At 42.0% G+C, this 16,539-nt stretch overlaps 1 protein-coding gene across 1 annotated transcript in view; it reads left to right on the forward strand.

The window, feature by feature from the left end:
- micu1 (mitochondrial calcium uptake 1) overlaps positions 1 to 14,492 on the forward strand; it is a 142,533-nt gene extending 128,041 nt beyond the window's left edge. The window contains exons 10-12 of the mRNA XM_060925465.1: positions 5,383 to 5,491; positions 12,674 to 12,763; positions 12,846 to 14,492. Coding sequence (XP_060781448.1) covers positions 5,383 to 5,491; positions 12,674 to 12,763; positions 12,846 to 13,009 — 363 coding nt within the window. The 3' untranslated portion in view covers positions 13,010 to 14,492. The remainder of the gene's footprint in view (positions 1 to 5,382; positions 5,492 to 12,673; positions 12,764 to 12,845) is intronic.
- Positions 14,493 to 16,539: the final 2,047 nt, after the last annotated feature.

Genomic DNA, 16,539 nt, shown 5'->3' on the forward strand with positions numbered 1-16,539 from the left:
ACTTAAACTCCGGAGCGACGTATAGTCCGGAAAATACGGTACACATTTTTCAGTTTTAATCAAATTAGGGTGGTGCAAAAATGAGGACACCCCACAACAAAAACTACTACAAGTAGTACTTTGTATGGCCTCCATGATTTTTAATGACAGCACCAAGTCTTCTAGGCATGGAATGAACAAGTTGGCGACATTTTGCAACATCAGTCTTTTTCCATTCTTCAACAACGACCTCTTTTAGTGACTGGATGCTGGATGGAGAGTGATGCTCAACTTGTCTCTGCAGAATTCCCCATAGGTGTTCGATTGGGTTCAGATCAGGAGACATACTTGGCCACTGAGTCACTTTCACCCTGTTCTTCTTCAGAAATCCAACAGTGGCCTTAGATGTGTGTTTAGTCATGTTGGAAAAGTGCACGACGACCAAGGGCACGGAGTGATGGTAGCATCTTCTCTTTCAATATAGAGCAATACATCTGTGAATTCATGATGCCATCAATGAAATGCAGCTCCGCGACACCAGCAGCACTCATGCAGCCCCACATAATGACACTGCCACCACCATGTTTCACTGTAGGCACCAGGCATTTTTCTTTGCATCCCTCACCTTTGCGACGCCATACAGTTTTGAAGCCATCAGTTCCAAAAACATTTATCTCGGTCTCATCACTCCAGAGTATAGAGTCCCAGTAGTCTTCATCTTTGTCAGCATGGGCCCTGGCAAACTCTAGGTGGGCTTTTTTGTGCCTGAGCTTTAGGAGAGGCTTCTTTCGTGGACGGCATCCATGCATGCCATTCCTCTGCAGTGTACGCCGTATCGTGTCACGGTAAATAGTCACCCCAGTTTGGCTTTCTACTTCTTTAGATAACTGCAGTGAACTCGCATGCCGATTTTCTTCAACGCTTCTCATCAGAAGACGCTCCTGTTGAGGTGTGAACTTCCGTGGATGACCTGGACGTCTCTGTGAGATGGTTGCAGTTCCATCTTTCTTAAATTTTTGTACCACTTTTGCTACAGTATTCTGACTGATAAGTAAAGCTTTGCTGATCTTCTTATAGCCTTCACCTTTGTGGTGTAGAGAAATTATTTTCTTTGGGGAATTCTGAAGAGACAAGTTGAGCATCACTCTCCATCCAGCATCCAGTCACTAAAAGAGGTCGTTGTTGAAGAACGCAAAAAGATTGATGTTGCAAAATGTCGCCAACTTGTTCATTCCATGCCTAGAAGACTTGGTGCTGCCATTAAAAATCATGGAGGCCATACAAAGTACTAGATGTAGTAGTTTTGGTTGTGGGGTGCACTCATTTTTGCACCACCCTAATTTGAGTAAAACTGAAAAATGTGTAATCCAAGTTATATTATTAACCTTACTTTCCCGTTATAAGTTAAACAGATGTTATATTCAACTTTGTCTTGTGAACATTTTGGAAATTGTTTGTGTTCATTGAGATATTGTTTAAAATGTTACTTTTCAAAGGGGGTGCACTCATTTACGCTCAGCACTGTGTGTATGTGTATGTATGTATGTATATCTCATCTCATCATCTCTAGCCGCTTTATCCTGTTCTACAGAGTCGCAGGCAAGCTGGAGCCTATCCCAGCTGACTACGGGCGAAAGGCGGGGTACACCCTGGACAAGTCGCCAGGTCATCACAGGGCTGACACATAGACACAGACAACCATTCACACTCACATTCACACCTACGCTCAATTTAGAGTCACCAGTTAACCTAACCTGCATGTCTTTGGATTGTGGGGGAAACCGGAGCACCCGGAGGAAACCCACGCAGACACGAACCTGGACCTTCTTGCTGTGAGGCGACAGCGCTAACCACTACACCACCGTGCCACCCTAATTATTATTTATTTATTTATTTTTTGGCTGTTCCTTTTTTCAAAACCAGCCTAATATTCAAATCCAGTGATCACTTGGTGCTCGTGGATATGAGGCTTCGACATAACTAGTTCCGCTGCTTTCCATTGAGGAGCTTCTGACTTGCTTTGGCGGGATGTTGTGGTTCTTTGACTTGCTGAGTGATTAAACACTATCTGACGATGTGGAGGCATTAGCTGGTTAATAGGTGGGCAGTGGAATGGCCCAGATTTGAAAGTGTGAGTTGACTTCTAATCGTTTTGTGTTTTATATCAATAACTCTCAGTTTAGATATGGGCAATTCCATGTAAATGTCAACCTCACCATGCAAAAATAAAGCAACATGTAAAACATCAAAACCACTCCCAGAGATATCACCTAGGCCTGTATTTTACAGATGTGAATAAGTTGAACCAATTTGTAACCAACCTAATATGTCACTGTCAGTCTTTCTTTCTTATAATGTAAAACCCAAGCTAAAATCAACTTTGATCATGTACAATTCTATATTATTGCCACAAGCCACAGAAATGTATGCTAAAATCCACAAAACAGCAAAACAATAGCCATCCTAAATATTATTTAAGAACTTTGATAGTTTTAGCTGATATTTAGAGAGTTTTTCAAAGGGTTATGGTGGTTAAATTGCTGATTTTCTAAACATATGCCATGTCTATTTCAGACGCGTCACATCCATAACGGAATTTCGTCACATCCATAACGCTGACTTTTCCTTCCGAAACTCTGCATGAAATACAAAATATTTTAAACAAAGATTTTTTAATATTCACCTTGGACCCCTCTATCAAATGGATATCTCCATTTCGACATTAGGTTTACAATTTCACAGAGTTTGATAAAAATGTACAGTCACCCAAGAAAAGTGATACTTTTTCTGTCACATCCATAACGCATCTTTTATTGGCATTTTCTGGCATGCCCTAGATGTACTATGGGAATTGTTCTTGTTCTATCACTTCTCCAGTATGGTACAGCCTTAAAATATGCAACACCTGTTTAAATACTGGGAGACAATAAAACATGCACTGGGTCATTTGTTGCCATTTTGAGTTCAAGTGTCACGTCCATAACGCTGGAATTGCTCATATCACAGATCAGTATTTATTTTTGTAGCAAGTGATTTTGTACTTGTATATTCAGCTTTAGCATTTTCATAGATCTTGATATTTTTGATATTTCCTTTATTTCTTGTTTAATATATTTAACCTTTGACAGTTTTAATGTTTTTCATTTTACACTTGTGGTCAAAAGTTTACATACAGTGACATGAATGTCATGGTCATATTTGGGCTTTCATTCATTTCTTTGAACTGTTCTTTTTTCTGTGGCAGAATGATTGTACAGCATACAGCTTTAATAAAAAAAAACACTAGAATTTTGTGCACAAGTTTTAATTTTCTTTGGGTTTTCTGAAATCAACACAGGGTCAAAATATACATACAGCACACCTAATATTTGGGTAAAATGTCTCTTCGCAAGATTCACCTTGACCAAACATTTTTGTTGACCATGAACAAGCTTCTGGCAGAATTCTGGTTGGATATTTCACGACTCTTCATGGTAGAATTGGTAGAGCTCAATTTAAAATATATATATATATATATATATATATATATATATATATATATATTTTTTTTTTTTTTTTTTTTCTTGGCATGGACTAGACTTATAAGCACGGTCCATATATTTTCAATAGTGTTGAAGTCAGGACTTGTTTAAAGCTGAATGTTAGCCTGCTTTATCCTCCACAACCAGCTCTGATGCCTGTTTGGGTTTATTGTCCCGTTGTAACTCCCAAGTCATGTTCAAGTTTCTGATGGTTTTTACTGAAGAATTCTGAGGTAGTTCTCCTTCATTATTCCATCCACTTTATGCAATGAACCAGTTCCACTGGCAGCAAAGCAGCCCCAGAGCATGATGATCCTACCACCACCACCAGCTGGTACAGTGTCCCTCTGTACATGGTGGTCATTGAGGCCAAACAACTCAATCTTTGTCTCATCTGACCATACAGCTTTCCTCCAGAAGGCTTTTTCTTTGTCCGTGTGGTCAGCTTCAAATTTTAGTTAAGCTTGAAGGTGTCAGTTTTGGAGCAGGGGGTTATTTCTTGGATAGCAGCCTCTTAGTCCATGGTGATGTAAAACTCACTGAACTGTAGACAGTGATCCATCAGCTTCCAGTTCATGGCAGGGCTGTGCCATGGTGGTTCCCAGGTTGTTCCTGACCGTCCAAACCAATTTCCTTTCAGCTGAGGGTGACCGTTTGGGTTTTCTTGAAGCAAAGTGGCTTGGCAAAGTGACTACACTTCACAATAACTTGCATACAATTGTTTGAACTGATCTTGGAATTTGCAGTTGTTTAGAAATGGCTCCAAGAGACATTCCGGAGTTGTGTACATCTGCGATCCTCTTTCTCAGATCTGCACTGAGCTCCTTGGACTTTTCCCATTTTACTGTTGGCCAATCCAGTGAGTGCTGTAAACAAACCACAGAGAAGCTACCAGCTGTAGTCAATCCTGATCACTAACAGGAAGTTAAGAGACCTCGGCCTTGGCAAGATAAGAGACATTTTGGAAGTTTCAGCACCTCTGAATTAATAATCCAAGTGAGTGCATGTATAATTTTGACCCTGTGTACCAAATTCTCGTGTTTTTTTTTTAAATTAAAGCTGTATGCTGTACAATCATTCTGCTACAGAAAAAGAACAGTTCAAAGAAATGACTGAAAGCCCAAATATTGGCATGACATTCATGTCACTGTATGTAAACTTCTGACCGTAACGAAGTCTGAAAGTAATTGTTTCCTTGTATTGAGACGTTCAAGCAGTTGTGCTGTACAGTGAAGCATTTAAACGATGTACCTTCATTGTTCAACACGACTGCTATTTTTAGTCAGAAAAGCAGATTCCAGGAAGCGCCTCACACCAGTACAGCCAAAAGTAATTCCACCTTCGGCAAAGAATGATGTATTTATTTTGTCTGCGAGAACTGCTTTAAAATGAAATCAAATATGTGCTTTTATGACTCCGAATGAGGTGAACTGGGCATCGAGGAACAGTAAATGTGCCTAACTCGATTTCAGATCTTCTGCTTTGGGTAAAGAGCACTTTTGTGCCAGTCTCTTTTCTCTTAATGACTGTAATCAGGTAATTAGCTGTATCCTGCTCACCTACCTACCTCTCTGGAAGCACTGCGCTAAAACATCTCACACATACTGATCCACACCCAGTCGCCTGTACACGCGCACACCCCTGCTTTGAGATTTATAAGACTGAACCTGAAGTGTCGGAGAGAGAGAGATTCTTCCTTGCTTAATTTTACATCCTTAATCAATTAAGCTCCTTTTGTCCAATTGCGGCTCTTTTTACTAAAGGAACCTGACATCATAAAACAAATGAACAGCCTGTATAACTTTACTGCTTTCTGTTTTGCTTCATTGGGTAGAAAGCAATAATTCTTTCAGCTCTCGCTTGCCTCTTCTGTATTAATTAGGGTATCACGTTTGAAGAAGTGGAGAATTTTTTCACGTTTCTGAAGAATGTGAATGATGTGGACACGGCACTGAGTTTCTACCACATGGCCGGTGCCTCCATCGACAAAGGTATACACACGCGCACACACACGTACACTTTTTTTTGGGGGGGGTAAACGTCTCACTATACACTACCGTTCAAAAGTTTGGGGTCACCCAGACAATTTTGTGTTTTCCATGAAAAGTCACACTTTTATTTCCCACCATAAGTTGTAAAATGAATAGAAAATATAGTCAAGACATTTTTCTGGCCATTTTGAGCATTTAATCGACCCCACAAATGTGATGCTCCAGAAACTCGGGGCCCGTTTACACGAGGACGCTGTCGGGTAAAAACGACTAAATATTTTGCCTTTCGTCTACACGGGGATGGCGTTTCCGAGGCTGAAAAACAGAAAAAATTGAAAACGCCTTCCAGAGTGGATAAGTTAAAAACAGCCCCCGTTGCATATCCGTCTAAACTACCCAATACACCAAACTCTGCTCGGATCTGCTCACGTCGGGTACGCGTTTACGTCATACATATGTCATATACTGTACATGCCAGCCCAGGAAGTAAGAAAGTAAGTAAAAAAGTAAGAGCATGTCTGATTACATCGATCCAACGGACCTTCAAGCTGCTCTGGCAGCTTTAATAAACGTCCAGGAGTCCTTCGAACATCTATACCGAATCTGCACATATACCGTTAATGAACAGAGGCGGGTGTAGCATGCTTTTACTTTTTTACTTACTTTCTTACTTACCATAGCCAGAGTAGTCAAAGTTTTCGCGGCGCAGATCAGACAAGACGGAAGACGTTGCGCATGCGTGCAGACATAGCGGAGGTCTTTCACAGCACCACCTAGCCGCCTGGCATGCACATCCGATTGAATTCCACACCTTTATGCGTCACCGTATAGACGCAGATTTCCTCCTTGAAAACGGTCGTGTAGACGCGGAAAAAAGTGAGAACGAAAACGGACTTTTGCGTTTTTGTTTCAGACCGTCCCCGTGTAAAGTGGGCCTCAATCTGCTCAAAGGAAGGTCAGTTTTATAGCTTCTCTAAAGAGCTAAACTGTTTTCAGCTGTGCTAACATGATTGTACAAGGGTTTTCTAATCATCCGTTAGCCTTCTGAGGCAATGAGCAAACACATTGTACCATTAGAACACTGGAGTGAGAGTTGCTGGAAATGGGCCTCTATACACCTATGGAGATATCGCACCAAAAACCAGACATTTGCAGCTAGAATAGTCGTTTACCACATTAGCAATGTATAGAGTGGATTTCTGATTAGTTTAAAGTGATCTTCATTGAAAAGAACAGTGCTTTTCTTTCAAAAATAAGGGCATTTCAAAGTGACCCCAAACTTTTGAACGGTAGTGTACCTCCTCTGGGTTTATAATCACTTTCTGCCTCTTTCTATCAGGGACACGTTTCAATCAGGTATGAGTGGAAAAACTTGTGGCTGTGATGGGCTCATGCACTGATGTTTCAGGGTTAGAAATTAGAACAGATCAGGATACATATTACAGTGCAGTGTCGGAACCATTTCCCCCCCCGATTCGTTCCAGTCTCTGCTTCTCAGCACTCATAAGCCCCAGAACCCGGAGCAGATTACTGCGCTCTCTTTATCCACTGTTCCTTTATTGATCTGGAGAACGGTATCCGCTGCTGTTCATATTATATGTCACTTCCTTTTCTCCATGCTTTCTGAAGCGCTTGCATCCCCTCACAGTGTGGCATTATTAAATCTAGTGTAGGTGTGTGAGTCAGGTGGCAGCCTGCTGTAGCTACAGTGCCTTGCAAAAGTATTCATATCCCTTGAACTTTTTCACATTTTTCCACCTTACAGCCACGAACTTAAGTTTTTTTTTTGAGATTTTATGTGATAGACCAACACACAGTAGGACATAATTGTGAAGCGAAACGAAAATGATAAATGGTCTTCAAAATTTTAAACAGATAAAAATCTGAAAAATGTGGTGTACATTAGTATTCAGCCCCCTGTACTCTGATACCTCTAAATACAATCCAGTGCAATCAATTGCCTTCAGAAGTCATCTAATTAGTTAGAGTCCTACTGTATGTAATTTACTCTCAGCATAAATACATTTGTTCTGTGAAGGCCTCGGTGGTTTGTTAGAGAACACTGAAGAACAAACAGCATCATGAAGACCAAAGAACTCACCAGACAGGTCAGGGATAAAGTTCTGGAGAAGTTTAAAGCAGGGTTAGATTATAAAAAAATATCCCAAGCTCTGAACATCTCAAGAAGCACTGTTCAATCCATCATTCAAAAATGGAAGAAGTATGGCACAACTGCAAACCTACCAAGACATGGCCGCCCACCTAAACTGACAAAGCGAGCAAGGAGAGCACTGGTCAGAGAAGCAGCCAAGAGGCCCATGATCACTCTGGAGGAGCTGCAGAAATCCACAGCTCAGGTGGGAGAATCTGTGCACAGGACAACTATAAGTCATACACTCCACAAATCTGGCCTTTTTGGAAGAGTGGCAAGAAGAAAGCCATTGTTGAAAGACAGGCATAAGAAGCCATGTAGGGGACACAGCAAACATGTGGAAGAAGGTGCTTTGGTCAGATGAGACCAAAGTTGAACTTTTTGGCCTAAATGCAAAGCGCTATGTGTGGCGGAAAACTAACACTGTTCATCACCCTGCACCCACCATCCCCACTGTGAAACATAGTGGTGGCAGCATCATGCTATGGGGATGCTTTTCTTCAGCAGGGACAGGGAAGCTGGTCAGAGTTGATGGGAAGATGGATGGAGCTAAATACAGGGCAATCCTGGAAGAAAACCTGTTGGAGGCTGCAAAAGACTTGAGACTGGGAAGGAGATTCACCTTCCAGCAAGACAATGACCCTAAACATACAGCCAGAGGTACAATGGAATGGTTTAGATCAAAGAATATTCATGTGTTAGAATGGCCCAGTCAAAGTCCAGACCTAAATCCCATTCAGCATCTGTGGCAAGACTTGAAAATTGCTGTTCACAGACGCTCTCCATCCAATCTGGCTGAGCTTGAGCTATTTTGCAAAGAAGAATGGGCAAAAATTTCAGTGTCTAGATGTGCAAAGCTGGTAGAGACATACCACAAAAGACTTGCAGCTGTAATTGCAACAAAAGGTGGCTCTACAAAGTATTGACACTGGGGGGCTGAATACTAATGCACATCAAATTTTTCAGATTTTTATTTGTTTAAAATTTTGAAGACCATTTATCATTTTCGTTTCACTTCACAATTATGTGCTACTCTGTGTTGGTCTATCACATAAAATCTCAATAAAAAACTTTTAAGTTCGTGGTTGTAAGGTGGAAAAACGTGAAAAAGTTCAAGGGGTATGAATACTTTTGCAAGGCACTGTATGGCAGCGTGGCTGCGGATGAATGCTGAACCCCTGAAGCTTGCTCAGTGTTTGGAGATATTCGTTCTGGCCCTTGAGTGATCATAATCAGGTTGACTATTTTAATGAACAGTTATTTTTATTGTTTTTAAGACACATTAGTTTAAATATCCATTATCTATCTAATCATCCAACTATTTTTAATTAATATGCTCCATTTATAAAGTTAATGTTCATAAAAAAACATTAGAATGGGGGGAAAAAAACTTAATCTCAGTGACTGACCATGGCATGGCTGTCAGTGCCAGATGGACTGGTATAAATAGTTCAGAAACTGCTGATCTCCTGGGACAACAGTCTCTGGAGTTTATACAGTCAGTGGCAGTTCTGTAAGCAGAGATGGTTTGATGATGAGAGCGGTCCAAAGAAAATGGCCAGACTGGTTCAAGTTGACAGGAAGGCAATGGAACCTCAAATAACCACTCTTTACAATCGTGGTGAACTGAAAAGCATCTCAGAGCGCATGTCATGTTGAACATTGAGACCACATCAAGTTCCATTCCTCTCCGCCAAGAAACTGGACAATTGAAGCTTGGCAAATGACCGAGTGGCATTTTTTTTTTGTCCGTCTTCATCTGCCCATGTTAAAAGCAGACGGCCTTTCGATTTCATAAAATCGGTGAAATTTAGTTCCCTCTGAAATTTGGTCATTGTCAAGTCAAGTTTGTTTGTATAGCGCTTTTAACAATAAACGTTGTTGCAAAGCAGCTTTACAGAATTTGAACGACTTAAAACATGAGCTAATTTTATCCCTAATCTATCCCCAATGAGCGAGCCTGTGGCGACGGTGGCAAGGAAAAACTCCCTCAGACGACATGAGGAAGAAACCTCGAGAGGAACCAGACTCAAAAGGGAACCCATCCTCATTTGGGCAACAACAGACAACATGACTATAACATTAACAGGTTTAACATGAAGTCAGTTTCGTTGATGTTGTAACTCTTCATTGATGGAAATTTGAGTGCAAAACTGTTCATGACAACCGCAGTCCTAAAGTAAGCAAGTCAACTGTAGTCCTCAGCCATAAAAGCATTACTGTAAGAGTCCAGAGCGTCTTCCAAGTGCGACTTTCAACTCTCCATATGGGGCCGTCCTCCACAGGAGCGATGCGATGAGACTCCAACCAGACACAGGGCATCAGGATGGATCAGGCAGGTCCGAGGAGCAGAAGAGGTCAGCATCTCGATCCCAGGATTGACATGTAACTCAGAGAGACAGATTTGGAGGGATAGAAAACACAGATTAATCACGAATGATTTGCGTTTCATTCATTGTGATGTATGTTTATTTCTGTAATATCTTTAAAAAAAAAAAACAGGCCATTCTGTGGCTGGGAAGCTATTTAATTTGAGGGGATTCCCGAGCAAATAATGTGCATGAAATCACTCGCTTCCTGCAGTCAAGCAGACAGACGAAGTCCGTGTGCGCATGCGCAGGTTTACCACCTTCTTCTTCTTTTGGGTTTTACAGCAGCTGCCATCTACAGGTTGACCTTTGACGGTGCACTGACAGTTCCATCATTCTGTCGCTAAACGAACAGCTGATCACACCGAGGTGCTCGCTGACCGCCGATATTTATTAGTTTGGTCCTGCGTTTCCTTTCCTTCACATATAACATAACGTCTTTTATTCTCGCTTTCCGTTACTGTAGTCGGTCTTTCACGTTTCATTCGCACACTCACGTCCTCCATTTTTCTCTCCTGTTTCAAATTTGTATCCCACAATGCTTTGCGCAAACAGGGAAAGCCCACCACGTGATGCATGATGTAGTATCTTGTATTGCGTCATGGTGAAGCAGGAAAAAATAGCGGAGAATTTAGGGCCATGTGGCCCTAAATTCCTTAATTGTTTTGTTTTTTTTAGACTAATAAAATTTGGAAGTCTGTGATTCGAATTGAGTAGCTTTCAGTCCACTAAACAAAAACAATCGGATGTCAGGGAAAATTCTTCTTATGACCTACACTTGAAAAATCTGAAAGGCGGTCTAGCTTTAAGATGTCCATATTACTGATGCCTCTTGCTTTGTCTTCTACATCGTCTCACCTTAAAGGAACAGTCCACCGTACTTCCATAATGAAATATGCTCTTATCTGAATTGAGACGAGCTGCTCCGTACCTCTCCAAGCTTTGCGTGACCTCCTAGTCAGTCAGACGCGCTGTCACTCCTGTTAGCAATGTAGCTAGGCTCAGTATGGCCAATGGTATTTTTTGGGGCTGTAGTTAGATGCGACCAAACTCTTCCGCATTTTTCCTGTTTACATAGGTTTATATGACCAGTGATATGAAACAAGTTCAGTTACACAAATTGAAACGTAGCGATTTTCTATGCTATGGAAAGTCCGCACTATAATGACAGGCGTACTAACACCTTCTGCGTGCTTTGACATCGCATTGATACGGAGCTCAGATATCAATGCGCTGCCGAAGCGCGCAGAAGGTGTTAATATGCCTGTCATTATAGTGCGGACTTTCCATAGCATAGAAAATCGCTACGTTTCAATTTGTGTAACTGAACTTGTTTCATGTCACTGGTCATATAAACCTATGTAAACAGGAAAAATGCGGAAGAGTTTGGTCGCATCTAACTACAGCCCCAAAAAATACCATTGGCCATGCTGAGCCTAGCTACATTGCTAACAGGAGTGACAGCGCGTCTGACTGACTGGGAGGTCGCGCAAAGCTCGGAGAGGTACGGAGCAGCTCGTCTCAATTCAGATAAGAGCATATTTCATTATGGAAGTACGGTGGACTGTTCCTTTAAACTGCCGAGTACATCTTAATCAAATTTCTCAAGATCACCTGTAGTTATTTTTCATTTCTCTGTCTACTGATATATAAACAATCTGCCTCCATCGTAGCTCGGAATTTCTTGATGGAACAGAAACAAACAGAAAAATAAACAGCGTCTCACAATGCTGGACTAAACCTAAATAAAACACAAGCACTGTGTTCACACTGCAAACCCAGTTTTCAAAATTTGTTTTAACGTAGCCGATACCGGACACCAAATTTGGATTTGGTCCACTTTTGATTGCAGCGTAAATTTAGCAAACGTCAAAAAATCCGAGGCTGAGTGCACAATAGAGGCACAGCCAGTAAAGACGCACAGACCAAGTCTACACTTTCAACATGGAAGGTTCATGCCATTTATGCCGGTGTCTTGCCTTTCTCTAATTCACACTCCCCCTCATTATTTTTTTTCCTCATTTAATTCCTTTCACTCTCTTTGTCTCTCTCTCCCACGTATCCACCGTCTTTCTGTCTCTGCATCTCCCTTTCCCGCTCTATTCTGAACTGAAAGAGAATTACATTTTCTGCTCCGTGCCATGCAGAACTGATAATGGAGAAATTGATTCGTCTTGGTGCAGAAATTATAACCCGGCGTCCATCTCTCATATCTCCATCTCTTGTCTCCTGCGCTCTTCATTGGAGAACAAAGCAAATCGATGGTTCTTATGGAGACTAAAGACCGTGTCATGGGTTGGTTTATTTATTTTTTTTGGCTCAGCTATGACCCAGAAGCTGCTGTGTGGCAGCTGATTTCTCTCCTGTCCCTGTCTGACGTCCTCAGTGCCCGTTTTCTGACTCTTGATTACCCTACGAGGTCATTAGAGGTGCTTTTCACGCCATTTCCTCTCTTCCTCCTTCCATGTTTTTGTCTGATGAAAGTCCTTACCAGGGAGAAAGTGACCTTGTTACAGTATATTGTTTCAGCTAGATAATCTATCTAGATCACGCTATAACCTACTTGGGCAGATCTTTCCTTCATGAGACGTTGTTGGTATACGTTTGTGATGACAGGCAGACCTGGCGCTAATATTGTTGTTCTTCCTGCCCTCTTTCTAGCCACAATGAAGCAAGTGGCTCGTACCGTCGCCAAGGTGGAGCTGTCAGACCATGTGTGCGACGTGGTGTTCGCCTTATTCGATTGCGACGGTAAGTGCGCGCTTGCTTTTGTTCAGAAATGAGAAATAGAACGAAACCGAAGCACAGTCATTTGACAGCACTTCTTTCTCAGGTAACGGTGAGCTGAGCAACAAGGAGTTCATATCCATCATGAAGCAGAGGCTAATGCGGGGGCTTGAGAAGCCCAAGGACATGGGTTTCACCCGCCTGGTGCGTGCGATGTGGAAGTGCGCGCAGGACACAGCGTGGGACTTCGCCATGCCTAAACAGCATTAGCAGGGTATAGAAAGAGGGAGGTGAGAGAGGGGGAAAAGACAAGTGAGATAGAGAGAGAGAGCAGCTTCTTCTGCAGCCAACTAAATTAAGAAATTAACTCAAGATGGCATGTAATAAATCGTACATGTGCTGTAGTGGCCAGTGCTCCTGCATGAGCTAACTGCTGCAGTGTGTGTGTGTGTGTGTGTGTGTGTGTGTGTGTGTCTCCAGCCACTACATATTAGCCCCTTTGTCGCTGACGCTTCTCATAGAGTCTGCCACATCTGTAGCATATGTGCGTCACCAGTGTGGGTCTGTTTATGCACAGATGCCACAAGGTCTGAAACACAACTCACCAGAATGACATTTTAGTCGTGAAAGTAGTTGAACTTGGGTTATACAGGATAGTTACGCATTTTAAACACTTATTGATCCGGCAGCTACTGGATCAAGGTTGGACTTTTGTGTCAACAAGTTTCAACTGTTTTCCTGTGGCATACGCTTCAGATGTGTTGGATATCAACTCGTTGAAAATGCTGGAGTTCTACTCTCAGGGCTGAGGGGATCGTCGGATGTTTTGCACGCGTCGTTGACGTGCCCTGAAACAGCGGATAGCTTTGCTCTGCGAACAGGCCTTTAATGAGCGCTCTCTGCCTTCTTACATATCAAAACTTGTACTTTTAAAGTCCGTGCACAGAAAAGCCAAACCCTAACTCAGCATTACAGTGTACTTTATCACACCTCTTCTTCTTCTTCTTTGTATATTTACACTATGTTTAACAGTTATTCCATGAAATCGAGTCGTACATGAGCTGATAGCCGACAAGGCGCATAGCCATGTATGACGAGATTGACTGGAATAACTGTTTTATTTTATCCACATTCGCTGGATTTTGAGATTTTTTTTTTTTCAAATTCAATAAACTTTGTACATCAGACAAAATCAATTCTGCTTAGAATGTAAACAAACCAGTGAAATGACGGTAGCAATTTGTGAAAAATGCTATTATAATGAGTCCTGGGGGGGAAAAAAAAAATTTACGTTCTTGGCATCAAATACTTTCATTCCATATTTTGTCGCCTTTTTTGGGGGCGGGGGCTGTTTTTGGAGTAATTATTTCGTCCTCGGTTGGTTCAGTAACAGACGCCACCATTTTCTTCTTTCGGTTTTTTTTTGATGGTTGGCAAATAAACAACATCGTGACTAACCATGGAGTGCAGAACAGGAGATATTTGGGGGAGGGGCCTATATTCTTTTAAATACTTGATGATAAAATGATATATCTGGCTTGATGCGTGCCGCTATTTTGTTTTTCTCTACTCACGGTATATGAGCTGATAGCTTGGTAGTGGCGTAGCCAATCAGAGCGCACGATTGCTCGTATCCAGTGAACGTGGATAGAATAAATACTTTATAAAGTGGCTATGAGTGTAAGAAAAGCTACATTGAGAAATGATGTACTTGAATATGATGTGCTCTCTTATATTAAACCATTTTTCATGAGGTGGTGGAAGTTTATGAGCTTAACGTGCCTGTGCAGGAGTAGCAGCTCAGACTGCAAACGCCGGTACGGTTCTGTGCCGACACACTGGGGATGTAACCGAATAAATTTATTTATAATGAACGGAGAATGTGTTCTAAATGGATACAAATCCCGATAGGAGGAACGCTTGCCCGGAAGGTTCACAGTGCGGAGAATGGGATCCTGCGGTGCACAAGAAGGTTTTTACATTCATGCAGGTAACAGGACAAAGGCTGCAGCATCTTTTAGAAAAGTTCTGGTCTAGGCCAAGTAGATTTAAATTCAGCTGCTAGTTTGTTTATATTTTGGGAAATGGAACCAAGTAAATCGTAGATGGATACAAACAAAAACTAGACTGCATTTCCGCAGAGAAAATACAAAGTGTGCTTGCTGAGCTGTAGCAGAACAGCTAGCATGCCAACATGCTAAAAGCTAGTATGTTAGCAGTTAGCATACTAACATGCTAATGATTAACATGCTATTTGTTAAAATTCTAACACTTTAAGGCTAATATGCTGACAGTTATCATGTTAACAGGCTAACATGCTAATGGCTAGTATGTTAACACGCTGAGGGTGACATGTTAACAGCTAACAGTTAGCATGCTAACATGCTCAGGCGAACTCGCTAACAGCAAACATGCGAACTCTGCATGCTACCATGCTAATCCTAACATGTTAACAGCTCTCATGATAACATGCTAATGGCGAACATGTTAACAACTCACGAGCTAACAGCAGGCATGATATCGTAATGGGTAACATGCTAAAAGCTAGCATGGTAACACGTGACTGCTTATACGCTAATTGCTATCGTGTGTGCGTGTAAGTATTCCTAATAAAGTGGCCATTGAGTTGAAGTTGATTTGCTGTCAAAGTCTCAAATGAGCAGATCCTTGCTAAATGCATCATCACCTATGGGGGAAGGGAGGAACGACTCAGTCAAGCTTCCATTGATTAGCGGCAAAATGGACGGATGAAAGGCAAGACAAAGACGAGTGTGGGTCAGAACCGATGTGTGTGCGAGATGGTGATTTGGCCTGAGGTGCCGTATGAAGTTTGGTGGATGTGTGGTGAAGTGTTACTGAGCAAAACTCCATTCATTTGAATGGGGCCAAAAATCAATGGAAGCCTATGGAGGTAAAAAGAGATGCGTGAAAACCCAGGAAAAGACGAGTGCAGGTCTCAGATGAGGGGATGGATCTGTGCAGGGACTTGGCCTGAGACATCAAGTGAAGTTTCTTGAAGTTTGGTCACTTGGTTAAAAAAAAAAAAAAACTGATGGAGAGTGAAAGTTTTTCTCCTGAAACACCATTCATTTTCAATAGGGCCAAAAATCAATGCAAGCCTATGGAGGAAAAAGGGATGAGCAAAAAGAAAGGAAAAATACGAGTGCGGGTCAGAACCGATTGCATGTATGTGTCGGGGGAGTTGGCCTGAAGTATCACATGACATTTGGTGCATCTGCGATGGAGCGTGTCCGAGTAGGACGATTCAATTCATGAGCCCTATTCATTCTCTGTGGGGAAAAAGAACAATGACAAGAACAAGAGAACGGACATGTTGATCCAAAAACTGTATACAAGCACACTACACCACTTCGGGCCAGACGTCTCCGAGTTGGAACAGTGTCTCTATCTCGAACACCCTTGGAGGAGGAGTGGATCCAAAAAACGTGTCGGAATAAGTAAACTTAAGAACAATAGCGTGCTCGCCTTTGGCAAGCACACTAATTACGAACTGGAGTGATGTAGCTGAGGTTGAGGAACTGTCAAAGCCAGAATTCACACAGCATGCTGATGTTTCTCTGTCCTAGTTTTCTGGTTTAAGCCATGCCCCCTCGAGGTTTCAGTTGAAATACAGTGGCATTGCATTACACCCCACACTGTGATCTATACGTTGCAACCTGTATGCTGTCAGAGTTCTTGCACCAATACGACAGAGCAGTGCAACAAGAAGCACAAGCCATGCTGTTTGAATAGCATACAAACGGTGTAGGCTTTTAGTGCTTATGCAGGTCAGATAAGCC

This window comes from Neoarius graeffei, chromosome 7 (genome assembly GCF_027579695.1).
Source record: "Neoarius graeffei isolate fNeoGra1 chromosome 7, fNeoGra1.pri, whole genome shotgun sequence".
Taxonomy (NCBI): Eukaryota; Metazoa; Chordata; class Actinopteri; order Siluriformes; family Ariidae; genus Neoarius; species Neoarius graeffei.